The following is a 27582-nucleotide window of genomic DNA, read 5'->3' on the forward strand; positions in this document are numbered from 1 at the left end:
CGAGTAAATAAATGTTGCTCCATCTTGTGAATGTGATCTACTAAAACAAAAGGTTTCATGCTGATTGGCTTCGTAAAACGGTGTTTAATCCACTATGGCTAATACTGGCGTATGGCCAAAACCGGTGCTTCTACCCTATTATTCAAAATTTATTTTAGAGTAAAAAAATATTCAATTTAGAAAAAGGGAAAAGCTCCTTTAAATGATTTCCTATCGGAATCGTTCTCAAAATGCACAAAACGTCTCTATCTTTTCAAAAAATATTGGACAATAGTATTCGTAATAAAATACTAATCTAGAGACTCTGACGGCATTGCAGAACCAAAATATCTGAAAAAAAAGGGTCAGGACTCGAAAACTATCGAAAGCCATCATTTATATTGAAATTAATAACTATACTGCCCATAAACGCATACTTGTCCCATGTGAATAGGAAATCCAGCAAACATGGGACTGACACGCGTTTATGGGCAGTATATGAAGCAAAAATGGATCACTATTTAACAAAGCATCGCTATTTATCTCTTCAAACAGGTTACCACCCTACACAGACGCCAACTAACCATGAAGTACACAAAAGCGCTCACGACACCGGATGATTACAAGTTCACGATGTCCGACGAACTTCGTGAAATAGCCGAGCGGGAGCTGAACGAAACGGATGACCGACGCAACCATGCTCTGCAAATGCTTCGGGATTGGGCCGAGAAAAATCCACGGATCGTGAAAGTTCGAATGGGTAAGATTGAAATACTTAAGTTGATATTCACAACCGTTTTTCATGAATGTTCGCTTTTTCAGATGCCAAGTTCTTATTGAAGTTTCTTCGAGCGAAGAAGTTTAGCATACCGCTGGCCCAGGAAAATATCGAAAGGTTCCTGCTGTTGAGATTCATTCGCGATGGGAATATCTTCATGAATCTCGATTGTCGTCTACCCAAGTTGGCCAAACTGTTGGATTTGGGCTACATGTTTGCCCTGCCGAAAAGGGATAAAAATGGCCGCCGAGTGATGTTCTATCGTCCAGGAGTGTTCGATCTTAACGAGTTCTCAAACGACGATATGGTACGAGTGCATGGCATCTGTTACGAAACCATTTTAGCGGACGAGGAGAATCAGATTCGCGGCATTGTGCATGCAGGCGTCGGTACCGGCATTGGATTGCAGTATTTGACGCTATTCACGATCAAAGAGGCTGTCAGGATCACGAAAAATGGCGAACGACTGCTACCCATGAGGCATCAGGAGATGCACGGATGTAACATAAATCCGGCATTGAAGATTGCGGTGGAGTGGGGTCTAACCTTGATTTCGGAAAAGCTGAGGAACCGGGTTCGATTGTACACCGACATCAAGGACATCGACATGGACAAGAGCTTGTTGCCAAAGGAGTACGGTGGCACTATGCCGATGGCGGAAATGATCAAGCTGTGGAAGGCCGAAGTCGAAGCGCATAGAGCCACTTTGCTGAACGACGATAAGATGGCCGTTCATTTGCACATGTATCCAGAGGCTGCCAGGGAAGGCTCGGTCAGTTCGTTGAAGCAGAATTTGAACGGGTGTTCTGGGTTCAAGGAAAACAATAGCACATACGGTTTGGCAGGAAGTTTTAGGAAACTGGAAGTAGATTGAAGTTCAAAAAGTTCTATCTTACGTACTATAGGTTAAGGTCATATTGTAATTTAATATGTTTGTAGGGATCAATAAACGAGTATACTGAAACAAAGATATACAGTAGATCATCCCTTATTCATCAAAAATGCTGAATGTTATGAGTTCACAATTATTGTCATTTTGGTGAAAGAATCAGATAAAAATTTGTGATCCTTACATTGACGTTATTTTGAAGATGAAGCGAAGCAAATCTTCAAATTATCAACATCACAAATCTGGAGAGTCGAACACCCGTTTGAGCTGAAAACTTAATCGATTGGTCAACAGCTAATGACCATTCGATTTCAGCTCAACCGGATTTTTGGTTCTCCAGATTGAAAAAAAAGGTTTTGGATTCGATTCACTTTCACCTTAAGTGGTCCCTTAAATACCTTGAAGGTACCGGGTATCCCCGTTGGTTTGACTGCATTTAATTTGAACAGTTTTTAATTTGTACCTCGCTAATTTGCACATCGTTCAAATAGAAATTGGTTCAAACGTCATTCAGCTCTTGGAACGGAGTGATCTGATATGGAACATAGTGAAACAAAACGTAGAATCAAAACAATACAGCCAAAGAGGTAACCAGTAGTACGATTTGCTAATGTTCAAAGAGTAAATGGAAGTTTAAATTAAAAATGAACCTCAGTGGTTTACATCAGGTAGCGTTCAAATTAGCGGGGGTGCACGGTATCAGGTATGTGTGATACCATGCGCTGCGACAAGCACGCGACACGAGTAACGATGGGGACAATATGAGCCATTTGACCAGGAAGTCAAAGAAATTTCCTTCACTTTACAACTGAACCAAAACACCACTATATACTTAATTAAGGCTTAATTGATTATTAAGGGTTGTAGAATCCATTACTGTGTTAAAGAATATCATCCACTTGCATGCAAGTTTGACAGCTTGTATGACAATGTATTTGCTTAATTTGCTACAGAATTCAAACTTCAAACTTGTGTATAGCAGTACTTATCAACAAAGTTCATAATGACAAACCGAATTTAGTACTAAACCGGTACATCACGTAAACAGCTCTTAAATTTAGAATTTCTAAAAAAGAGGGAAGGGTAAAAAATAAGTATTTAAAAAAAAACTTTGCTTGCTGCATCATTTTTTTGTCGAATATTTTTTGTTAAATTTAACCATAACTCTTAAACACAAACATTTCCCAGTAACAACGATTCGTTCTAGATTATTGATCACAAAATATCGCAGATTGTATTAAAATTAGTGATCGTATATAATAGCTGAAAGGACATTGAATCAAAGCTGGATCCAATATAGATCAAAACATGCCAATTCTAAAACGTGCTTCGGTGAATTTCAGCATCGGGATTGTAAAGGACAAAAAGGAGACAGTATGGCAGTATGCGACGTTTTAAAACTACATATTGCTATTGCTTTTCAAACAATGCTCATCCAGAAATGTATATTCAATATGCATTTATCATGTTTGATAAATTGGGGATATTTGATACTGAACACTAGTTTTATATTGTCATTTCTTTTCCGCGAATTTCGCGATGACGAAGGCAATTACCACAGTTTACCCTATGCGTGAAGCTCTGATTTATTTACATGGCAAAGCATAGGAAATCAATTTTCAAATGCTTCTAAAAAATCAAAACATAATCTAATTCAATTCTGTTAACTGTACAGGGTTAGATTTATGATAAACTATAGAATCCGCAGAATATTGAGGAAAAAATATGAAAATCAAAATAATGTGTCTATAATGTAGCCCATCAAAAATTTATCAACATGTACTGAAAAGATTTTAAATAGCTACTGTAGTTAATTCTATATAAGAATTTGAAATTTCACTTCCCATACCTTGCCGGGTAAAATTTTTGACGCTTCACGTACAGAGTAAACTTTTTGCAGATGGCAGCACCGTACCTTCGTTAGAGCGAATAAGCATGAAACGAGTTTACCAGTTGGTAATCCATCCTCGGCCAAAGTCACTTCGGCGAAACTAAAAAAAAACACGAACCCGCCTGCTTGGGTTTCACCTGGAGACTTGTGTGTCTGTCTTGTTTTAGTTCATGGCTCGTTATCTTCAACGAACGGTAAATGTCATGTGTGTTGTATGAACGCAGGCGTATAAATGGGCTGAAATTATGGCTCGTGTGTCAATGATCGTTAAATTTTCCAAAGCCTGCTTAACAAAAATTAAAACTGAGCTTGACTCATTAAGGGTTTGCTATGGATTTTGTTCAAATTCTATATACCTAATACTTATGAATGGAAGTATGTCAAAAACTTAAGTCATAATTTTAAAGCAATTTCTTTCAAACATTTGAGAAGTCAAAAAAACTTTAGAACAAAAGAAACGATTAAAGATCATTGAAGATATTGTAGATGATCATGCTAAAAGTTAATTCCTGAAAATTATTGACTGAAGTTTAATGTCGTGAATCCCAAGTCAGTCCCATCTGCATGTTGGTTAAAATTGAGTTGGTATCCAGTTTTTATTATATCTTTAATGATCTTTCAGCTGCACTAACGAAAAATCACTTTTTCTTCAGTAAAATTAGGGAAAATACCTAGTTGAATTGTCCCATAATGAAAAGTAAACGCATGTCCCACTGCAGATTTTCGCATCGTGTAACACAAAAATGAATCGTTATTTGGTCATCTTTATATTTTTCTTGGAAAGATAACGGAATAAAAAGCAAATTATGAAAATTTCATTGAGATCGAAACAAGTTCCAATCTTCTAGAATTTTTTGAATATTTGTATGGAAAACGAGATTGAAAATCTCGCAGTCAATTTTCTCAATGCCTACTTTTTACAGATGGTACTGACTTGCGATTTGCGGCAGTTTATGTGTACTTTCAAATTTGTTATCTCAGCATATGCTTATAAAAACGGCTAATGTTGAAAAGAAAAGCATTAAAACTTTGCAACTAGACAAATAAAAATATCTGTTTCTTGCTTGGTAAATTGAACTTTTCATGAAAATAATAACTCGTTTATTCCCTTTTTCATTATGCTTTTCTACTTTATTAGGAGAAGTAGAAACAACAGTACATAAGCTATTTCGTTGTCAAGGCGCTAAAGAAATCTGGAGGTTTCATCGTAGAGAAATAGTAAGCTATGAACCCAGGATAGCTGCATAAGAGCCACAAGAATTTGTATATCCTGCCTTAAAACGCATAAACAGAACTTCTAGGAATTCTATTATAATTCTTAGGCCTGTTCTTTAGCTATCATATTGAAACACCAGAAAATTCAATAGGATTAGAAAATTTTATATTTTATTTAAACACTAGTGGTCCCGGCAAACTTCGTCTTGCCATCAAGTAGGCTGTTCAAAACGCTATGAATCGTCCCATACAAAATGACAGTTCCTTTTACGCTCGTTTTTCCGAGTTTCTCGAAGAATAACCTGGGATTTTTATACACACAAACACGTCGGAACACTTGACGAACAAAACGGAAATATAATCATTCAAATCCGTTGACCCGTTCGGAAGCCATTTCGTGACATACAAACACCATTCCATTTTTATTTATATAGATAGATAGATAGATAGATAGATTAACAAGTAATCACGAAATACATGTAAGGTTTTACAAAAAAAAACTTTATCAAATAAGGTTGATAGTGAGGAAAAATGTCATTGTTTTTCATCGGAATGTAGTAGTTTTCATCAAATTCTACGTACATTTCGGGAATCCCGGGATTCCCGGGATGTCAGATATAAAATCCCGGGAAACGGGAAATCCCGAAATTTGTGGAATTCTGGTATTTTTTGTACCGGGATGTCCCGGGATGGACACTCTAGTTTTACCAAATTAGTATCGTAGTGTTTTCTAACACATAACACCTAGATATAAAAAATGAATCTAATGTTTAGAATGATATTAATGAAGAATAAACAAAAAACAAATATGGGGAGTGATATTTTTAACAGACGGATATTATTTTATGGTGCGGCTTTACTTTGGCACCGTCAATCCCCATGATCCAGGCCAGGGTATAAACTCACTATTATTGGACACACGCTACCACTGGATCAGCCACCCTGTCACCACTGTAAATTTGTTTCTAATTTAAGGTGAACATGTTTAAGGTGAAAATGCATCGGAGCCAAACCTCGAATTTTTAGCAGAACAAATCTAGAGAACCTGACAACCGTTTGCGCTGAAAATTTGATCGATTGGTCATCACCGGCGAATGACCAGTGAGTTAAATTTTCAGCACAAACGGTTGGTTATCTAAATTTGTGCTCTTGAAAATTTGAGGTTTGGCTCCGATGCATTTTCACCTTAAACATCACAATGATAATTATCTAATTATGATTTTTTTGTGATATCACGACATAAAAATTACTTATTGATTACTCATTTTAATGTTATTGATAAAAATATCAAGTTACAGAATACTGATAACTAATTCAAATCAAAATTTGTTATTATGTTTATTTTCACGAAAAAAAATTCTTTTTTTGTTATGATTGTTCTTAACTTGATCAGAATATCATCATAATGAGTTATCATATACGCTGATATCACAACATCAAAATTAGATTTTAATAAGTTCTCATTCTCTGCTCAGGATACCTATTACAGTGAATTCTCCATTCCGTTATAGTACCCCTCTTACGTTTATCATATGCTTCATTTTGTAAATACTGCACTTTGAAGCCAGAGCAGCCCACAGTTGCGTTAAGTGGTCATTCAAATATGACGAAACACATAGATTGGCAATTTATACACCTTCTCTTCCTTCACCTTCGTTATTTATGTTGAACATAGTGACAACTTGAACTACAATTAATATTCAAGTAATCTACCAAAACCCGCCTGGATAAACTTTTTATGGTCAAGGCCCACTTCGAAGATTCATGAAGTTTTTTTTTCCTGCGAAGCCATTAATCTACTTTTTGCGATAGATGTTTGTAATAGTTTTTAAAGCTAAGGTCTTAAAAACATTTGTTAATTTTTTAAGAAATTCCAACTTATTCAAATTCTAACGCAAGAATATTTTATGATTATATATGATTCGAATATTTTTAGAACCATTTATTGTCCCTATGAAATTTTCATGATTCGTAATTTTTCTTTACACACTGTCGTTTGGAGTGTTTCGTTGGCCTATTGATGGCCATCATTAATTACGTGTAAGCAGATCGTATATAGAGTAGATTCGATCACTATACGATCTAAAAATTGAGATTTTCTACGAAGCATATAGGATGAAAATATAGAAGGTGAACGCTACGTAATTTATGAAGGAGCCCTATTAAGATTGCACATTCAATTCGTATACACGAATGTATGATGCTGCCATCTGGAAAAGGTTTACTCGATGAGTGAACCTTCGAAAATACTTTAGCATGATATTTATATGAGATGAACTTTCAAATGCTCATATAGAATTTACTACAATAGTTAAAATCTGTTTAAAAGGATAGGATTACGATTGGCTACATTATAGACATATTATTCTGATTTTTATATATTTTCTCAATAAATCAATAATTCTATAGCTTATCAAAAGTCAAACCTCAAACACTTAACAGTATTCAATTAAATAGTGTTTTATAAGTAATAGAAGCATTAAGCATTTGACTTCCTATGCTTTTTCATGTGTAAAATATCGGAGCTTCACTCATCGACTTAGTTGTGGTAATCGCCTTCGTGGTCGCGAATACAACCCATATGTTTATTTGCATTATCTAGTTGTTATCAGTGATCAAGTGTGTACATCTTATTTAAAATTGTTTAGATTAAATGTTAACTCCAATATGGTAAATCATCCTTATAAATCCAAAGTGACACACTTATTTGCATGTAGCTTTACTAGTGTATCTTTCTCACCAACAGATGGAATCTATTAATCCCATAATTCTCATATGGATTCTGATGATCGTGAGCTCGGTTGCTCCGGATTGTGGCTGTAACAAGCTTAAGCGAACCCCGTCAGACGAAAATGGTCCCACAGACACCGTTATCTTTCCCCGGGGAAGGCATACTGAGAACAACGAGGAGGATGAGAGTCTGAGTAAACTAGTCAAACATACGAAGGAAATCGAGGGAATGAGTTTGATCCCTGGCGGGAAGTACCTTATTGGAACCAATGAGCCATTCTTTGTGGGCGACCACGAGGGCCCTGAAAGAGAAGTAGAACTGGAAGCGTTCTACTTGGATCGGTACGAGGTTTCCAACCGCGAGTTTGCCGAGTTTATCGAGAAGACTGCGTACATTACGGAAGCGGAACGGTTCGGGGATAGTTTTGTGTTCCAGGAGTTCCTAGATCCAAAGATACGAGAAAAGTACATGGACTATAGAGTGGCGGCTGCGGTGTGGTGGTACAAGATTCCTGGTGCCAGTTGGCGTTACCCGGAGGGCGATAAGAAACGGGGAATCGAGACTAGAATGGATCATCCGGTGGTGCACGTGTCGTGGAACGATGCTGTGGCCTATTGTAAATGGCTGGATAAACGACTACCGACTGAAGCCGAGTGGGAAGCAGCATGTCGAGGGGGAAGGAAGGGTAAACTGTTCCCTTGGGGCAATAAGATGATGCCAAAGGACGAGCATTATATGAACATTTGGCAGGGCGAGTTTCCGGAGGGGAATCGAGGGGAAGACGGATGTGAGGGTACTTGCCCAGTGGACAGGTTCAGACAGAATCAGTACGACCTGTACAACATGGTCGGTAACGTGTGGGAGTGGACGGCCGATTTGTGGGACGCGAAAGAGAACGTTAAACCTCCGAATCGGGTGAAAAAGGGAGGATCGTATTTGTGCCACAAGTCGTACTGCTATAGGTATAGGTGTGCAGCGAGGTCGCAGAACACAGAGGACAGTACGGCCGGGAACCTTGGCTTCCGGTGTGCTGCAGATGCGGATTAGTGCTATAGTCACGATGGTTTAAGATAAATTATTGAAAATGATTGAGGCGGAACTAGATCATTAGACACGCGAAATGTGCGTTTTTCTGCTTGACCACTGTTTCAATGCGAATAAAAATCAATGTAAGTTGTAGTAATTATCACTAAAATTTTTGTTGAATCTCAACTAGTAGTCATTTTATTATTAAAAAAGAGAGAAAAAAAGGGTATTTAGTTTTTGAAAACTGATTGACCTATGAATTTGTATGTTGTTCTTTAAAAAGGCAAAAAAGTAAAGCATCACAAAATATACCCAGCATTTTATTGAACATTGCTTCATGGACTTATCAATTAAAATATTGAGAAAAGACCGATTTTGTCAAACCAAAATTGCAAAAAAATTACACAACATTTTTTGAATTTCAATCAAGACACATTATTGCTTTTTGGAACAGTTTGAAAATATGTTTTGTCAATTCCAGGGCTGGTAGCGGTCAAAAGGCTGTATGAATAAACTGAACAAAACTTTTACTTTAATCCACCCGACAGATCATTTTCTTCATTACTTTTTCTAACGTGACAATTCGTATGAATTAAGCAATAATCTACTCAAGTAGAAGCGAAGAAGTAATCTACAGTTGGAAACATTCAAACGCGAAATTTACATCAGCCTGACATTTGGATTTTGACCGTTAAGAACGACTATGTGAACTTCAAACTTTGCGCCAACGGAGCTTAGGGTCTGCTAATGAACTAAATCAGTCGTAGTTGCCGTAGTAAGGACGTCATCCTTTTGTGGATTGAAGATGAGGAGATTAATTTCCAATTTCGTCATCTCAGAAATCAGCGGATGAACTTGAACAGAAATTAGGTACAAGATTCATTTATTTATTTTATGTATTATTCATATCATCGACTTAGTCGTACAGATGAGAAAATATAATATTACGTAAAGAACTGACATCGTCGCAGACAGCAGGTTTTAGTCGGGGGCGGCGAATTACTTCAGGAATAACTGCACAAGATTTTGGAAGAAAACTACCGTTTTAGAACAATTCTTAAATGAAAATGGCAACTTTGGAAAAGAAAGCATTTTTCAAAATCAAAAATCAATTTCAGCATAGCGCGCTTATGTTTGGTGAGAGTCAAGCTAAGAAATATACACGACCTCATTTATTTCAATTTTAAGTCTTTAGAAATTGAAGAATCTCAACTATACAATTTCCTCTACCCACTTGTCCCACTGTAACTTATACTGAATGCTTGAGATTTTTCACGGGGTTGTTCTTATAGTGGGCTTCTGAGAATTTGCTAAGTGGATTCTGAGCGGAATCTGAGTATTCCTATCGGACATCAGAAATTTCTTGCGGGGTCCTGAGAATGTATGATTAGTTATTGGGGATGCTGCACGAAATCTGGTGATCCCTAGTAAACAGCTATGATATCAAAGAAGTTTTGTGTATTTCTAGCAGAATACTGTGGATTTTTAGTAGTATTTTGAGTATTTCTTGAGGGTTTTGAGTATGTTTCCAGAGAAATTTGGTATTACTAGAAGTAGTCCCAAATGGACTTTGGAGAATTGCCATCGGAGAATTGATAAGTTTTCAGCAATATCACTGCGGAATGTTAAAATGTCCTTAAAATTTTCAGCGAGCTCTTGGACAGATGTCAATTTCAATTTAAATCTTAAGCAAAATCCTAAGAGGTGGTCGTAATAGATTTCTAGCGAGCTTCCTAAATATCCTATCGGGCTCCTGTGGATTCTTAACGACCACCTGAAGATTCCTTCGCCCTTTTGATTGCGGTCAGTTATTCGATATGAGATGCTTTTCTGTGCAAAAAAAAAACATAATCTTGAAGAGCCATTTACATTTACACCGCGAAGTGGATTACCGCAAAATGTTATACAATCTTCGAAGAGTACCTGATAATATGTAGAAACATATTAACAGATCCTTAGCCTGCAAGCAGCCGTTTCATGATAAATCATGATCCGTTAGAGGTGTGCCAAAGTATTGGGAAGGTGATATGTTATACAGACGGATATTATTTTATGGTGCACCTTCATTTTGGCACCGTCAATCCCCATGATCCAGGCTAAGGAATATATGAAAATATAATGTTTAATTCATTATGATTTTAGAAAAATCCGAGCAGAACTCTTTGGAACATTTTTTTTGGATTAGCGATGAATATTTTTTTAAAATTTTAATTCTGCTATTTTCAATGAAGCTTTGCTAAAGTTTTTTAGAAATATTCTTTTGTTCTCTTTTAGTATTCCCTGAAAATAAAACTTCTTCTCATTTTTTAAACAAATTCTTCTAACTTTTTTGAAAGTATTTGTTAAATTATTATATGATTCAAGGCGATAATATTCGACAATTCCTTGATTATTGAAAGAGTTGATTAAGAAATTTATTAAGTACTAGTGGGCCCAGCAAACTTCGTCTTGCCATCAAGTAGGCTGTTGAAAAACGCTATGGATCGTCCCATACAAAATGACAGCTCCGTTCACGCTCGTTTTTTCGACTTTCCCGGTGAATATCCTGGGATTTTTATACGCACAAACACGTCGGAACACTTGACCAACAAAACGGAAAAATAATCATTCAAATCGTTTGACCCGTTCTCAAGCCATTTCGTGACATACAAACACCATTCCATTTTTATTTATATAGATTTTTTGCAGTTGCCTCACATTTCACCAAAGTTTTATCAAATGTTTTAAAATCAGGGATTGAATCCTGAGAAAATTGAGAGAATCTCTAACGTATCGTTCTCTGTAACTATTATAACATGCTGCACATTATGAGAGACTGTTTATCGTATACTGCTATAACTTTGATCAGATTGGGGATAGTAGTGCATGATAAAATCCCTCTAAACATGCTCCAAACCTGGGGGACACTATTGCTATTGAAAGTTCGTGGATTATTTATCGTGCCAGTAAGGTAAAACACCTAACCCCAACGGTAAACAAGCGAGAAAAATGGATTTTATCATCGCTCTCTCTTTGGGGCTCTAGTTCGCTGTTTCCATTTATCAGAATTGTTACAACTTGCAATACATTGACGATCGTGGACCGCAACAGATGGGATGTTTTTCTTTGCTTGCTTTGATCGTGCTTCATACTCAAATGAGAGCAAATTCTACAATGCCTGTTTAAAATGATTTAACAGTTTCTTCGAATTCGTATCTGGCCGCATAAACAATCACCATCATTTTTGTTTACGACGGATCCAATTCGAATCCTATTCGTTCGAATTCATGGCCCACTTGATTTTGCTGGCGTAAACGGGAATACAAAACAGTTTTCGATCTAAAGAGCATCCGAACGTAAACAATAGGAGTGAATGATTTAATTAGCAAATTTATTCAAAAGATCTTCAAAAACCAACAGGCAATTCGAAAATTCGAATTTAAAAGAGATTTCAAACATTTGTATGCTTTCTTACAAAAGTCTTAACAATAATTTAATATAAAATTATTTATAAGTGTTACTTGAGCTTCATCATGACAAATTTTGAGAAATTTGAAAGACAATTATTGCAGAAGTCACCCTAGACTTTCAAAGTACAAAGTTTTTCTGAAATGTTTCGCGTATACTTGTGCAATGCATACGGCTCTGCATACAAATAGTTTACATAAAGCTTGTAAAACAACATAGAGGACATTTAAGCGATAAAAATTTTGTTGATCGTCTGTCACAATTGACATGTTAGGTCAATAGATTCATAAAATTCTACTACCCTACGGAAATCTTCTTCAGAGTGGACTGTTCCAAAGTCTGACCATGATTTGGATGATCTAACATCATCCTAATGATGTTTTTGAAATAAAAAAATGGGTTCCGATTTTGGCATGGTTCAGTTTTTGGCAAATGAAAATTTCTACTATGTTGTTGAAAACGGAAACCCACTGTATTAGAATCACCTCGCTGATACTGTATACGACAAGCACGGTATTCTCGCAGTGTTGTAAAAAATAATTCTTATTCATAGCCAGTTAAGAAGGAAACCAATGAGTCTAGTAGTTTATTGGGTAAATTATTTTATTGAAATAAATAACAAATTCAATTACAGTTAACTCTCCCTTACTCGATATTGAAGGGACCATCGAGTAAGGGAGGTATCGAGTTACAGAACACTGAACCAGTGCAACTGCGATCTAAGGGACCATCGAGTTAGCCATGAAAACCAACTTTCACTATGGTTCTCTAACTCGTTATCGAGATACGGAATATCGAGTATGGAAGAGTTGACTGTATTTTCAAAGAATTGAATGAATTCCCTCACTACAATACAATTTTCCTAAGGAATTCCAGGTTTTCCCATGTTTTTAAATAATTCTTGATGATTCCTGCTTTTCTGTTTTTTTTCCAGACGGTATACACAAGGTCCATGTACATTTTACTTGATAAATTTTGAAGAGGCCGGAGTACTCTCTTATGGAATCGATGGAAATTGTTTGAGCGAGTTTCTAACAGATTTCGTAGAATATCCCGTCGCTGAGTTTCTGGATCCAATCCTGTGATCAGTTTTTCAAGAATTACCTGCTGAAATAGCTACAAGAATTACTGGAAAATGGCCATGATAAATTTTGGACAAATTTAGGATTACCTACTTAGAAAAACATATCCTGGAGTTACAACTGCAGACATCTGTAGGATAATCTCACGAGGAAGTAAATCCCGGTAAAATGTTTGAATGTCTGTAAAAATTACTGCAGATGTGAGCTTCCGACTGCTGAAACATTTCGTGAAGCAAATTCTGGAAGAAAAGCAATACCTACTTGAGAATTCTTCAGAAGCATTTCTAGATATAATTCCTGGGATTATTGCTGGGAAAAATCATGAAGCTCGTTTTGAGGAATCATTGAACAAGTTTCTAAAGAACCTGTGAAGAAGTCGCGTTGGGATTTTTAGAATTTTTTTTATTCATTCCAGGATTCTATAGATCCGTAGGTATTAAATTTTGATTGCTTAAGAGTTTTTTTTTCAGAAAATGTCATAAAAATCTCTTATAATTTGAAAATTTCAAAAATTAAAGATAACTTTTAGAAAATTTCTCAAAAAACATAAACCAGCAGAGGTGTTTTTGTTCACATACTTTATTTACATAACAGTTCGACAGTTAGTCTTGTGACGAACAGTCATGTTTTTCTATGCGCTGATAGACTGTGCGACACTTCTTCAATCGAAATCTGCTTCCTACGTGTCCGAAAGATATAAAAGGATTGTGCACTCAGTGGGTGTCCCGTCGAGCAAACAATTTCTGCGACATCTGTTTCGTGGCATAAAGAAAAGTGCTAATCATCTAAAATGAAAGCCACAAAAAAGGACGCGGGTACATGTCGCACATAATAGTATAGACAGGTACCAAAGTGAACAAAGGCAATAGACAATAGTGTTTACTAATTGCTCTATGTGACGATACGAGCCCGATAACGCCGTATCGGTCGTCGTTACGAATCTTCTGATCACGCTCTAAGCTCACGAAAATTTTTAGATTTTTACGTACAAAGTTGAGGAGGAAATCCAACACCTACGTGTGGACTTAGGTATCTCATACCCGGCAGCCAAACAGGCCTTCGAGCAGCGAAAGGGAAAAACTGCGTACTCCTCTGTTGTCAAAAGTGACCAGGATAAGAAGCCATGAAAGTAGAAAAACTCCAACATGACATGCTAAATAAGGATGGCAAAATCGAGGCACTTATCCAACAAGTTGATGCCAGAGACCTGGAGATTAAGGAGCGCGACGCGAGAATCGGACAGCTAGAGACGGCTTTGCGAGCTGGGCCCCAGGAACGGCTTTCCATTGCACAAGAATATGGAACTATCGCAAACCTCCTCCCGAAATTGAAGACGCTGGAACAGAAACTGGAGCAAAAGAATAAGGAAGTTATCACACTGCGAAAAATTTACACACCCGTTGGTCACTCAAGCCAGTTTGAAGACCAGCACCACTCACCCGACCGCAGAAAAGAAAAGCTACAACAAGACCACCGAACATACCAAGCAAGAAAAGATGACCAGCTTTGAATTGGAAAGAAAAAAATTAGGTACACTCTCGAGCACCAGAAATAAATCAAAGACAAGAGACAGTCCGAAGTCGAAACGACAAAAAAAATGATGCGTCGGATGATGGTAATAATTCGACGATAACGATACCAGAGATCACCGAAGTCGATTACGACTTCTCGTCGAACGACGAAACGATGATGGAAGAATCTTCAAACTACCCATAAATAATCGAAATCCTCTCCAGTCTTCTATCATATCTGTAATACGCCGAAATTTTCTAATCAATTTTCAAGCCCATTCACGCAAAACTAGAAGACATTAAATTTACGCAGACTGGGAGGAACACCACCGACAACGACTTTTTTTTTCATATATGAACGAACGATCTCGGTTGACGGAACATGAACACCAAAACGAGAAAACGCTCCAACCACATTAATAGCCAGATCTCCAGAATCAGCTTTACCGAACCCACCAAGAAGCCAAAATACCCACCAGAATCCATATCTGATACCAACTGAAGCAAGGACAAATGCATTGCTGTATGATACTTTTCAGCTTGTTACTAGAAATATCCGTACACCAGGTCCTAGCAATTCCTGGCATCATGTCCATACAGTTACTAGGAATCACTTGGAAGCAGAAAGAAGAAAGGAAACTTCCTCCGCTGTAAAGCATAGTCATTCGACCACACCTTATCTCAAATACCCGGTGGAGCCATTGGGTAGTAGGGGCCCCGTCAGTGCGGAAGTCATGGGTTCACCGGAACTGGCGGACAACCTCCTACGCCCTTTGGCGTCCGGAAGAGGGACGGACAAGGGAACATGTTCCTATTCCCCTTCGCCACTTGCTGGAGGGTCGATGCAAGGGAAACCGAACTCTCCCCTTCAGGACGACGTTGGATGCTTCCGATATCAATCATATTCGAACGAATCACTCGAAACTACTTCTATCAGTACAGATCACCATTCTAACTTCGACGACCACACCAATAAAAAGGCATTTGCTTTCCAATGGAACATTAATGGATTCCATAATAATCTTGCGGATTTGGAGATGCTGGTTAGGGAATTATGTCTTACAGTGATTGCTATCCAGGAAGTTCATCGTGCCAGTAAAACAGGAATACGCAGAACACTATCGGGTGGTTACAATTGGGAACTAAAAATTAATCAGAACATCTATCATTCAGTAGCCATTGGTATACTAGCTCATATTTCGTTCACCGCAATCGACCTTGATACCACTCTTCCAATTATCGCCATTCGTATAGATTTGCCGCTTCCCATATCTATAGTGAATTTCTATCTCCCATGTAGTAAAATCGACAATCTTGATCAACAATTTGGTAAAATTATGGAGAAAATTCCCGAACCAAGACTACTCCTCGGAGATTGTAACGGTCATCATCCAGCGTGGGGTAGTTCATCTACAAACCTTCGTGGTAGAATTTTGACGGATATGGCAGAAGTGACAGACTCTGTCATACTGAACGATGAAAGCAAACCATATATTAGTGGCGGAAGAGAGTCTACTGTCGATATAACTATGGTATGTTTATCTGTCGCCAACCATTTTCTTTGGAAAGTTCACGATGATCCTCTCGGAAGTGACCACCGACCGATAATCATCCTCCTTAATGATCAACCGCCAAAAACGTCCCGTCGGCTTCGCTGGGTTTATGATCAGGCAGACTGGGCTTCATACCAATCTGCAATCGAAGCAACATTGGACACTACCGAGTCAACTACCATATCGAACTTCGTGAAGTCTATTCATCAAATAGCATCGGATACAATCCCAAACACCAGTTCAAGGCCTGGTCGAAAGGCACTCCCTTGGTGGTCACCTGAAACAAAAAAAGCTATAAAAGCTAGACGAAAAGCCCTTCGTAAGTTCAAGCGACTACCAGATAGTCATCCACAAAAGGAAGAAGTACATTTGATATATAGACAAGCGAAAAATAACTGCCGACAGGTTGTTAGAGACTCTAAAAAGCTGGTCTAAATTTCTAGATAGCATAAATGACCAACAGACCCCTGCCGAGCTGTGGCTCAGAGTAAATGCCCTTAATGGTAAGAGGAGACTTAAGGGCTTTGAGATACACCATCAAGGCTCTTCAACAAGCGAAACAGACATTGTGGCAAACGTGCTTGCTAAATATTTTGCATCTTCCGAAAGACATATATATTTTTGTGTATGCAGATGATATTATTCTCGTAGCCATTGGGAAACATCCGGTGGCCTTAAGAAGGAAGCTGCAAGCAGCAGTTGAAGCTGTTACAAAATTGGCTGACTCATCAGGCTTCCTTTTATCACTTTATAATAAAAGTGCAAGGACGCACATATGCCTTCAGAACCATCGTCCACCAAAAAAGGAAGTCAATATTCATGGCAGTGCCATCCCGTTCAGGAAAACATTACGTATACTCGGAATTCGCCTAGATCGTCGGCTAACTTTCATTGATCATCGCAAAGAGGTTAAAAAGGACTGCAAAACCCAACTGAATCTCTTGAAGGTCCAAACATCATTATGGCACAAATCTCCCAAATGGCGGGGGACGTGCCTCTGGAGCCGGCCTTCTGATACTGTCAGCCAGGCCTGGACTCAAGAGTGGCGCGCTAGAAGTGGCCCCTTCATTCGTAAAATTAAAGGAGAAACAAATAGGTGGAACTTTAAGGACCAACAGGTTCTTTCAAGACTTCGTACTGGGTACTCCAGAATCACCTATAACATGTCAGGAGGGTCTGGATTTCATAAGTACTGTGACTCATGTGGAATTGTTAATTCAGTAGAACATATTATATGTGTTTGCCGTCAGTTCGGCCATACCCGTGAGCTCTACGGTATTGGATCTATTCAAAATGCACTCAGCAACGACCCAGTAAATGAAGCTGCATTAATATGCTTCCTTAAGGTGCAAGAAAAAATGGCTCAAAAGTCAGAACTGAAAAAGCAGTTTTCTCCTTTTTAAACAATAAATTGATGAAAATAAGAACACACAGCCTTTTTATTTGGCAAATAAAAGGGCAGTGTGTTTTTATTTTCTTCGATTTGTCTATTCAAAAAGAGAAAACTGCTTTTTAAGTTTAGACTTTTGCACCATTTTTACTTGGGCCTTAAAGACTCCGAATTATACGCCTACATATAAACCTCGACCCAGCTATAATCCCGGACAAAGACTACGGATTGCGGCATAGAATCAACGAAGACGCCTTGGAATAAAACTGTCATACAAGCGGATATATTATTATCTGTCATATTATTTACATGAACTCTTTTAAATCAAATTACTCTGTATTATTAACTTCTTAAGAGACGAACCAGCCTACGCCTGAAAGTCTCTATAATAAAGCAAATTAATGGAAGATTGAAGACTGTGGACTTCCAGGGAGTTGCATCTTCCAAGGGATCTTTTTTTATTAGGTACTCTTAAAGTGGTGTAAGAAATTCTAGCCTTTCAGCTTCTAGAAGAGCTAGAACTGAGCCAATATTATATATTCAATATGGGACGGTTCTTTCGATTAATCAACTCGCAATATCAAATTTCAACATACCTTTTGGCTCTATTGCAACCTACATCTCGGCCAGCCAGGACAAATCGTCCTCTGCCGCGGGGTTCTCTTTCTTAAGCTTCTTTCGTGGCGAGGGTGACTTCGCCTCCTCCTTGATCATCAGTTTAATTTCCTCATCTTCCATCGTGGTTTCGACGTAATCCAGATGGTCCTCGCGCTTCCGTTTCCTCGATTTCTTCCCTTTGGCGGGGCTCGTCTCCTGCTTTGTCACAATTGCTTCCATCGGGGATACCTTCTTCTGCAGGTAAATTGCCTCGGAACGCTGTTGGGCCAAGGAAAGGGCCTTCTTGACGTGCTTGGGCAGTCGCTGTGCCAATTTGTAGTCAACTCCCAGCAGAGGGTGCCTGTCGCGGATCTCCTCTGGGAATGGGATTTCTTCGTCGACGTCAATCACCGATTTGTTGAATTCGCTTTTCGTTGGCCTGAGGGGCAACGTATCCATATCGAGCGATTCTCGAATTTGGACCGTCCCAACTGGGACAAACGACTTGAAATCCGTTCCCGCCATAATGGTGACCGGTTTCTGGTTGGAATTTTTGGCAATGACTCCCTCCAGTTGCAAGCCTTCGTGTGGCGAACTTATTTTGCTAACCGAACCCAATGCAAATCCCTGAAATTTTGCCCCCAGGAGCACTTTCTTGGCATCTATGGAAGCGGGACACTTGACGATCCACACTTCATCGCTGGAATCGCTAAGGTCGATGTCCACGGAGTACTTGGCTTTGCTGGGTCTTACGTTAGGAAACTTGTTTAGGTACTTCTCCTTGGTGTTTTTCACGGCTTTAGAGGTGTTACTGGCTTGCGACTCCGATGCAAGTTTTTCCGACTCTGGTAGGGCATCGTCATCGTCGCTTGAATCGGGTTTGACGCGTTTTGGCGGGGTCTTTTGGGTGGAAGCAGCAAGAGGAGTTAGCGGCACTTCACTGCCGGAATCAGATTCTGTCAAATGTGAAACAGAAACCAGATTGAGGAATATGTTTCTATTTTTAGGCGGTTAGAGTGCTTACCTGATGTAGGGGCTTCTGTCTTCACCATGATTGGAACCACAAAGGTAACTTTTAAAGCATAAAAATTTAATAGATGATAAACTTTTAGCAAGAAAAACAAACGTGCTCGTACACTCCGCACGCTTTCATCTTATTGCGAAGAAGCATCGAAAGCAAAAGGACAAAAACAGAGTCTATGAATGGAGAGTTGCGCGAAGAGTGAAACCAAATCTACCTATCGAACTGTCAAACCGTCTACCTATCGAGCAGACCAGCAAACCAGATAGGGGCTATTTTCGAAGACGAAGAAGAACAACCATTCAAAGAAGCCTCTTCGCGCAACTCTCCATTCATAGACTCTGGACAAAAACAAACAGCGAGGGGCTTCCCAATGGCATAGTGATTACAACTTCAACTGGTAAAAATCAGTTTGGCCGATTTGGCAATCGCAAAAGATCGCGCACCGTGTTTTGTTTCGTCGATTTAGTGCTACCAAAATGGGTGCACTCAACCTGGGTACTGCGAACTGAATCTCCTTTTATTTTTGAGCAAATCTTGATACATGCTTCATGTGACGAATTGTGTTTGTATAAACAGTCGTGGCATCGTAAAAATAAGCTGCATTATTAGATAAAGTAGATGTATGTCGAACTATTAATCTGCCGTTATACGCATAATTGTCCCATGTTTCTTTTTGTGCATTTTGCCTTATTATCATCACACAGTTTATTTTAACGTATAGTTTTAGATAACACTTACCAAAAAATAAATTTGTTCAGAAACTCAATGAAAAGCAAGCCAAGTCAATTTGTCCCATTGTTGAATTTTCACGCATAACTGTCCCACTTCTGTATTTCTACACATAACTGTCAAACTATACAATTCACTGCGCTGATCTCGAACAAAATATACTGCTTCGCGACTAAAAATGGGTGAACCAACGTGCGAAGTTTGATTTTTGACCAACTTCACAACGTCGCGAGTCACTTCGCTATAGTGCGCATCTATGCCCTCCGCCGTGTGTATTATGCGCACTATTGAGAATCGACTTGCGACGCGGCGAAGTTGGTCAAAAATCAAACTTCGCACGTTGGTTCACCCATTTTTAGTCGCGAAGCAGTATATTCAGTTGGCAGTTTTAAATTAGCTGGTGTTTGGGAAAATCGTTTTGAATATCTTCTAACTTTGGCTTTACATCCCATGTGGAACACAACCTGTTTTATGTGTTTGTATTATCGGGATGCATCCATCATTCAAGCGAGCCTAACGTCAAATTTGATTGTAATTTTCAATATCAAATATTATTTCCCATCGGTTTTTCAATGAATTTCAGTTGAATTTTCAGGGTCAATCACAAAATTCTTCTAATTTTTGTAACCGCGGTCATCGATTAGAAATTTACCGTAATTTTAGATTCATCGCGGGGAGAACTGAAATAATCCCACTTGAAGAATCAGTAACCACTTTAATTCGAGTCCATGGCTTGCGACAAATCAACTTAATGATTTAGCAAACCAAGTCTGAATAAAACTGGTTCGACCGGTTTTTGGATGCCTTTGCCACATGCTGGGTTGTTCCGAATACCGGTTCACTGGTAAAAGTGGCAATTATATTGGCGAATCTGAAACTTGGCTTGTGACATATCAATTCTCATGAATTTGATAATCAAATCTAAAGGTGGTTCAGATGTATTTGAATGACTTGACCACATGTCGGATTGTTTCGAATTCCCAGTTCCCTGGGGGAAATGGCCACTTAATTGTCGGTTCTGAAACCTAGCTAGCAACATTAAACGTCATAAGTTCTCAAATCAAGGCTAAAGAAGGGTAATAAAAATGTTCTTGGATACTTGATAACATGCCAGGAGGGTCATTGCGATCAATCTTATCCCGCTGATCAATGTTACCCCGGATTACGGTATCTCAAGAGGTGGATGACATGGCCACATACTAGGCTATTCCGGATACTTGTTCTTCGGTGCAAGTGGCAAATATGTTGGCGGTTCTATAACTTAATTTGCGATGAATCAATTATCATGATTTTGCAAACCAAGTCCAAAGAAATGTCAAATCGTGTGAAGATTTGTGTCGTGAATTTTGAGTGAAATATTTAGTCCGCAGAATAACCTTGAATTCGCAGATGAGTTTCTGTCAAGCCTGCACTGGAAGAGTCGATATAGGAATTTAGCATCTTATAATCTCCCATACTTACCCATCCACTATTTCTTTCACTTACTCATACATTTTCTAATTATCACACATACAGAAAACTTTGCTTTCCATCCCAAACTAGAAAATCGTATTTCTTCATTTCCCCACACGTGGCTCCGTTTGGCACATGTCACTTGAGCCTTCATTAGGTGCCTTAACATAGTCTTGAGGATATACGTCCTCTACATTCGGTGCAATATATACGTAAGAACGGTCATCTACAGCATCTACATGCTTAGCACATAATTGGTCACTACTATCAGTGGGCCTGTTATGCGTAGAAATTCACCAAAACCCCGTATTTATAGGCATAACCCCGTATTTATAGGCATAACAGTCCCACTTTGAATTTCGCAGCTAAATTTTCTTTTTTCTCATAACACAAACTCTTGACTCTTATGAACACGCTATTCTTTATACTATTGAAAACATTTTAATTTAATTTACCACCACCTGGTCAATACGAGGCCTAAATGTGTTAAAATATTTAAATGCGTTTTTCTAGATTGCATATTTTAGAACATGGGACAATTATGCGTATAACGGCAGTAATGCAGTGACCCAGTGTTGAAAAAGTTGGACTTAATAAAAATAATATGTCTAATTGGGTCCTAAAATTTTAAATAAAATCTTGTTTTTACTTAATAACACGCAAGAGCAGGTTACTGCAACTACTTAAGAGAATAGGGTCCTAAAGCCCTGTCCAGATTTCAGCGCCAAACGCTTAAGTTTAGGCCAAAAACACATGTTTACTTAATTTTCTAATGTTTTCCGTTGGTTTAAGTCTAAATAACTTTGTTTAATGCTTTTTTTTAGATTTTGTCACACCCTTTAGCTAAAACTCAAATTTTGGGTATATTTTGTTTTCCGTGTCCCTTTCAAAATGTCAGATAGGAACTACCCCAATGTTAAAACTAAAACCCCTGTGGTGTTTTTGTCGACTAAGCGAACGTCAAACATGATCACAAGTGTCAAGGTTCATTTATGGATGCAATTTTTAAATTAAATTTTAAACATGTTATACCCGTTATTTGAGCGGGAAAAATTGCTAAAGTGGTTGCAGTAACATGCTCTTTCATGTTATTCAATAAAAACATGATTTCATTAAACATTTTAGGACCCAATTTTTCCTGCTCAAATAATGGCTATATCACGTTTAAACTTTAATTTAAAAATTGGGTCCATAAATGAACCTTGACACTTTTGACCATGACGTTCGCTTAGTCGGTAAAAACACCACAGGGTTTTTAGTTTTTACACTGGGGTTGTCCTATCTGACATTTCGGAAGAGACACGGAAAACAAAATACACCCAAAATTTGAGTTTAAGCCAAGAGGTGTGACAAAATCTAAAAATAAACATAAACAAATGTTTTTTGGACTTAAACCATCGGAAAACATTAGAAAATTGAGTAAACATGTATTTTTGACCTAAACTTAAGCGTTTGGCGCTAAAATTAGGACAGGGCTTTAGGACCCTATTGTACCAAGCGCATTGTCATTTTTGTAACTTTTTGTAGTAAGTCTTCATGGAGAATATACTGGAGTGCGTCGAGAAATTCCAAACGGTGCATCGAGAACGCCCGAGAAGTCGTTAGTTTTTTTCCATCTCGGGTGACGCGTTCTTTTCTGCCGGGCAGTGCGTCGAGAAAGTCCGAGAAGTCGTCAGTTTTTTTTTTCCTCTCAGGTGACGCGTTTTTTCTGAGTGCTTTTATATGGCCGAGCACATGAGTGAAGCTGAAAGTGGATTGTGGCTGCTCAATCAAGGATGAAGGATCAATCGGTGAGCTCGTTTCATGCTTTTTTTTCAAGTCTATAAAATATGTATGACCGCACATTTAATCGTTACATAAATATGATTTTTTAACAAACTATGAATGGTTGGTCACCGTAAGTGTCGGCATAAACTCTTATTCATAACTTTATTGTTTTATATTTTTTATATAAAATCACTTACCTTTAATTTTATACATGCTTTGAATGGTTTGGTCTGTGCTAGAAGTGTAGACTTGCAAAACGTTCATTTTATTCAAAAAACTTTGAATGGTTCGCCACTGTAAGTGTCGGCATAAGAATATTATGTGATGGTCTAGCCAATCGATATTTTTTTTTTCAATTTGAGTAAAATATCCTGTAGGAATGTTGCTTTTAGCTATTTGTTCAGCAAACTTTGAATGGTTCGTCACTTCAAGTAACGGCATTATTTTCTCATACTTGAAAATTTTTCATGTCAATCGAAAATATTATATTTCTAAGTATGTTTATATCTCACAAATAATCGTTTATCATGGTCTAATCGCTTATCAAAATGAATCCTGTGACCCAACGATCCTCCCCATTAACAAACATCCCTTCCAGTAACCTTTGCGGAGATGCAGAGGCAAACACGGTCTCCAAATAGCAAAGGTTACACACTAACATTCCTTCCCCCAATCCTACCTGACTGCAAGGACGTGGCCGGCGCCGTTATTGACCCTGTATAAATAGAGGCACTGAATTATGCACACTGAAGAAGATTATGGCCAATCCAAGCCGAACTTCTAGTTGATTCTTTGTGCATTTTCACTGACTTCGGTCAATCACGAAATAGCAACCATTGATATGTGTAGTCAGTCTAAGCTAAGCTATGCTAAGTCTTCATGGAGAATATACTGCTTCGCGACTAAAAATGGGTGAACCAACTTGTGAAGTTTGAGTTTTGACCAACTTCGTCGCGTCGCAACTCGATTCTCAATAGTGCACACGGCGGAGGGCATAGATGCGCACTATAGCGAAGTGACTTGCGACACGGCGAAGTTGGTCAAAAATCTTCGCACGTTGGTTCACCCATTTTTAGTCGCAAAGCAGTATACCTTGAAAATTTTACAGAGTTGTGTTTGATCCTTCGACCTTGACGTATGCTACTGCGATGCTGCAGGTGATGAGCGCAGGATCAAACATGTCGCGCGTCGTTCGCGTAGTGAAATGAGGGGGTGACCCATTTCGTATAAAGACGTTTCGCATAAGGACATTCCGCATATGGACGTTTGACATAATAGACGTTTCGCATAAAGCAGTTTCATACAATAACAGGTAGCATTTTAAAGAAGGCATATAATTGTGATTATGCCAAATGTCCATTATGCCAAACGTACGTAGGCGAATCCTCCTTATACGAAACGTCCTTATGCGAAACGTCTTTATGCGAAATGTCCCACCCCCCCGGGTTAAAGTAACTGCCACCGCTTGGGATCGAACTCACGATCCCTTCATCCACAAGTATCGACACTGGGTTAAAGTAACTGCCACCGCTTGGGATCGAACTCACGATCCCTTCATTCACAAGTATCGACACTGTCCTTGCTGCCACCACAGTATATATCGAAGGCAAAGAAAACACGCCGTTTTATTCTAAGTGGCTCGGTAGCATAGTTGGTAAAGCGCTCATTTAGCATACAAGAGTCCTGGATTCAAATCCTAACCGAGCCCGAACCTTACAAATGTACATTTTTCGCATCAGCATTTATACTATTATTGAACAATAACATCTGAACAAACGCCCGGATGTATGCAACATATAAGCAGGCATGTTTGTGTGCGTACGTTTACAACACGAGTAACGCTGAACTCAGGCAGGGCGTTTTACCCCGCAAAACAATACATATGTAGTTAAGCAACCATTTATAAAAAAAGATTTATGAACAAAATGGATACCTTTTCTACTATTTGATATGTTTGTTTATCCGACTATAGAGTGTCCTTTCCGGTACATCCCGGGATTTCCCGTTTCCCGGGATATAAGTTCTGATGTCCCGGGATTTCCGAAATGAGCGAAAAATTTGATGAAAACCATTAAATTTCGATGCAAAACTATGACCTTTTTTCTTACACTCAAGCCTTATTCGATTAAATAAAAAACAGCATAGAGAAAGGAGAATAAATTAGCAATTATTTTCATTAAAAGATAAAATTACCAAATAAGTTAAACATATGTCCATATGGCTAGTTGCAAAGATTATTTATTGCTCTTCTTTTCAACATTGGCTGTTTCATAAGCCTAGAGTAAAAAGGCTAACCTGAAAGTACACCTAAACTTCAGTCGATATTTTTTTTAATTAACTTTTAGCATAATCCACTACAATACCTCTAATGATCATGATTTATTTTTTGTTCTCCAAAGACTTTTCAAATCTCAGAGGCTTATTGTTTTAATGTTATGACTTATATATATATATATATATATATATATATATATATATATATATATATATATATATATATATATATATATATATATATATATATATATATATATATATATATATATTTATTTATTTATGTTATAGAGAATATAAGGAAATCTGGGAAACAAGTTACACAGTGCAACAAAAATGACGTTTTTGCGTGTCTCAAGGATTAAATTATGTGTCTCTGGTAGATCTGATGCCATTCTTAGAAATTTCCCAGCACGTCACAATTTTTAGCTACAGGTCGCCAAAGTTGTGTAAAACGTTGGTTTTATTGATGTTTACATAAAATTTTAAGTATATTTTATCAAACTTTTTTGTGATCTAATCCACCAAGCATTCAATAGAGGACTTAAATTTTCGTTTAAGATATATTTTGGTTGAAATTTTACGATTATATGTAGATTAAACCGTTCTCTTTCAACATGCTTGCAGTCTCCATATAAAATTCTTCGTTTCTCTTATATGGTAAAATACAATACTTTTCTAAACCATCAAAAATTAACTTTTCCGCATCAAAAATATAATAAACTTTGATAATAAGTATTATTAAGCAAATAAATTGCTGGCAGACTTGCATGCAAGTTGGCTGAAATAGTCAATTTTTGCATTTTCAACAACCAATATCTCAAAAACTAGACGTGCTATGATATTTCTGTAAACGGCAATGGATTCAGCAACCCTTAATTAAGTAAATAGAGGTATTTTGATGCTGGAGACAAAAACGTGTTCCGCAGTGTTATTAGTCAGGATAAGCTTTAGTTCAATTACTTCATCAGAATTAAAAAATCATGTATAAAATGTAGGTGATAGTTAACATTTTATCTTTATTTATTTTTTCCTATTATATTTCGTTGTAAAAACATTATATTGTCGGATTTTTACTTCTACTTCGTCAAAAGTACTAGTTTATTATTAGAAATCTGAAAAATTACGGGACGAGCTTCGATTTTTATCCTGGATCCCGGGACAAGCAAAATGGCCGGGAAATGGATACTCTATCTGACCATAATAGAAAAAAGCTTAAAATAATGTTTTTCACATCTAAAATTGCTACTTTCATCAACATGGGCAATTTACCCCCATTCCTCCTAACGGGTTGAAGAAGATCCCTCTTGCCTAAGTTTACCTAACCGTAAGGTTTGGAAAAAGTTGAGAGGCTCTAAATGTATTGTAAAACAGTTATTTTGTTCAATGAGAAGCAACATAGTGTGACTTAGTAAAAATAGAGATTACAACCCTAAATTATGTTACAAAAGACTTTTTATGAATAAAAACAGTAAAATACAAGGAATACGGAATTTCTAACATGAATACCAAATCCAAACCAAACGAGGACCACTGTGCCCGGAGTCTAATGGGCAACTCCACAGAAAATAGTTATTTTTCAAAAGTGCTCCCATGTCTTTTAAATTGTATTCATTATTCAAATTCGTTTTACCTATACCCATTTTTGCATAAAGAATTCCTTGTTTTGGGTCCAAAAATTTGAATTTCTCGTCCATTCCCAGAAGTCCAGAATTGTATTTGGATATTGGATATGGAGGTTGAACTCAGAAATTCTATTATTTGAAGATTGAATTTGGAGATTGGATTTGGAAATTGGTTTTGAAATCGATATGAAGATGGAATTTGGAGAACTGAAATCTAAGAATCTATTGGGTTTGGTCATTGGTTTCTCACTTTAAGACATAACTCAGAGAATGTATTAGGAGATTGCATTCAAATATTTGATTCAATGTGATTACGGTGATTGAATTTAGAGATTGTTTTGGGAGATCATATTTGGAGATTGCAATTGTATATTCGATTTCTGATTCTACGATGAAAATTGTACCAGAACAGAATACAAAGTTGTGTGTCCTAGAACATTGTATTGAATGACCTATTTTTTTTTATTTCTCCAAAGATGAATAAACGTAGGAAAATGATGGAAGAAAGAATACTGATCACAAAGTCATTGTTTGTTCCGGTCAATTAGTGCATGATTTGTCGAATCGAGCTGGATTCATTGCCACCAATTTGGCACACGGTTTTTGCAGCGTCATATGCATT

General features: G+C 37.7%; 3 protein-coding genes across 6 annotated transcripts in view; 2 read left to right on the forward strand and 1 right to left on the reverse strand.

Annotated features, from left to right (window-relative positions):
* Positions 1-1729, forward strand: part of LOC5569225 (alpha-tocopherol transfer protein-like) — a 37837-nt gene extending 36108 nt beyond the window's left edge. The window contains exons 2-3 of the mRNA XM_001652736.2: positions 535-739; positions 802-1729. Coding sequence (XP_001652786.2) covers positions 565-739; positions 802-1631 — 1005 coding nt within the window. The 5' untranslated portion in view covers positions 535-564 and the 3' untranslated portion in view covers positions 1632-1729. The remainder of the gene's footprint in view (positions 1-534; positions 740-801) is intronic.
* A 5478-nt stretch (positions 1730-7207) lies between these two features.
* LOC5569227 (sulfatase-modifying factor 1) lies at positions 7208-8839 on the forward strand. 3 transcript variants are annotated; one of them, XM_021857562.1, is made up of 2 exons: positions 7208-7422; positions 7479-8839. In XM_021857562.1, the coding sequence occupies exon 2, from the start codon at positions 7499-7501 to the stop codon at positions 8528-8530; it is 1032 nt and encodes a 343-aa protein (XP_021713254.1). In that variant the 5' UTR covers positions 7208-7422; positions 7479-7498; the 3' UTR covers positions 8531-8839. The 3 variants fall into 3 exon arrangements, with proteins under 3 accessions (XP_021713254.1, XP_021713255.1, XP_021713253.1); XM_021857563.1 differs by having other exon boundaries at positions 7209-7371; positions 7499-8839; XM_021857561.1 differs by having other exon boundaries at positions 7212-7422; positions 7499-8839.
* Positions 8840-17926: 9087 nt separating this feature from the next.
* On the reverse strand, positions 17927-19329 carry LOC5567331. Of its 2 annotated transcripts, XM_021857564.1 has the most exons (3): positions 19114-19329; positions 18089-19045; positions 17927-18013 (listed from the first exon to the last, which is right to left on the reverse strand). In XM_021857564.1, exons 1-2 carry the CDS (start codon positions 19139-19141, stop codon positions 18108-18110), a joined length of 966 nt encoding a protein of 321 aa, XP_021713256.1. In that variant the 5' UTR covers positions 19142-19329; the 3' UTR covers positions 17927-18013; positions 18089-18107. The 2 variants fall into 2 exon arrangements, with proteins under 2 accessions (XP_021713256.1, XP_001657357.1); XM_001657307.2 differs by lacking the exon at positions 17927-18013 and having other exon boundaries at positions 18073-19045.
* Between the last annotated feature and the right edge of the window lie 8253 nt (positions 19330-27582).

The sequence above is a fragment of the Aedes aegypti genome, chromosome 1 (genome assembly GCF_002204515.2).
Source record: "Aedes aegypti strain LVP_AGWG chromosome 1, AaegL5.0 Primary Assembly, whole genome shotgun sequence".
NCBI classification, from domain to species: Eukaryota; Metazoa; Arthropoda; class Insecta; order Diptera; family Culicidae; genus Aedes; species Aedes aegypti.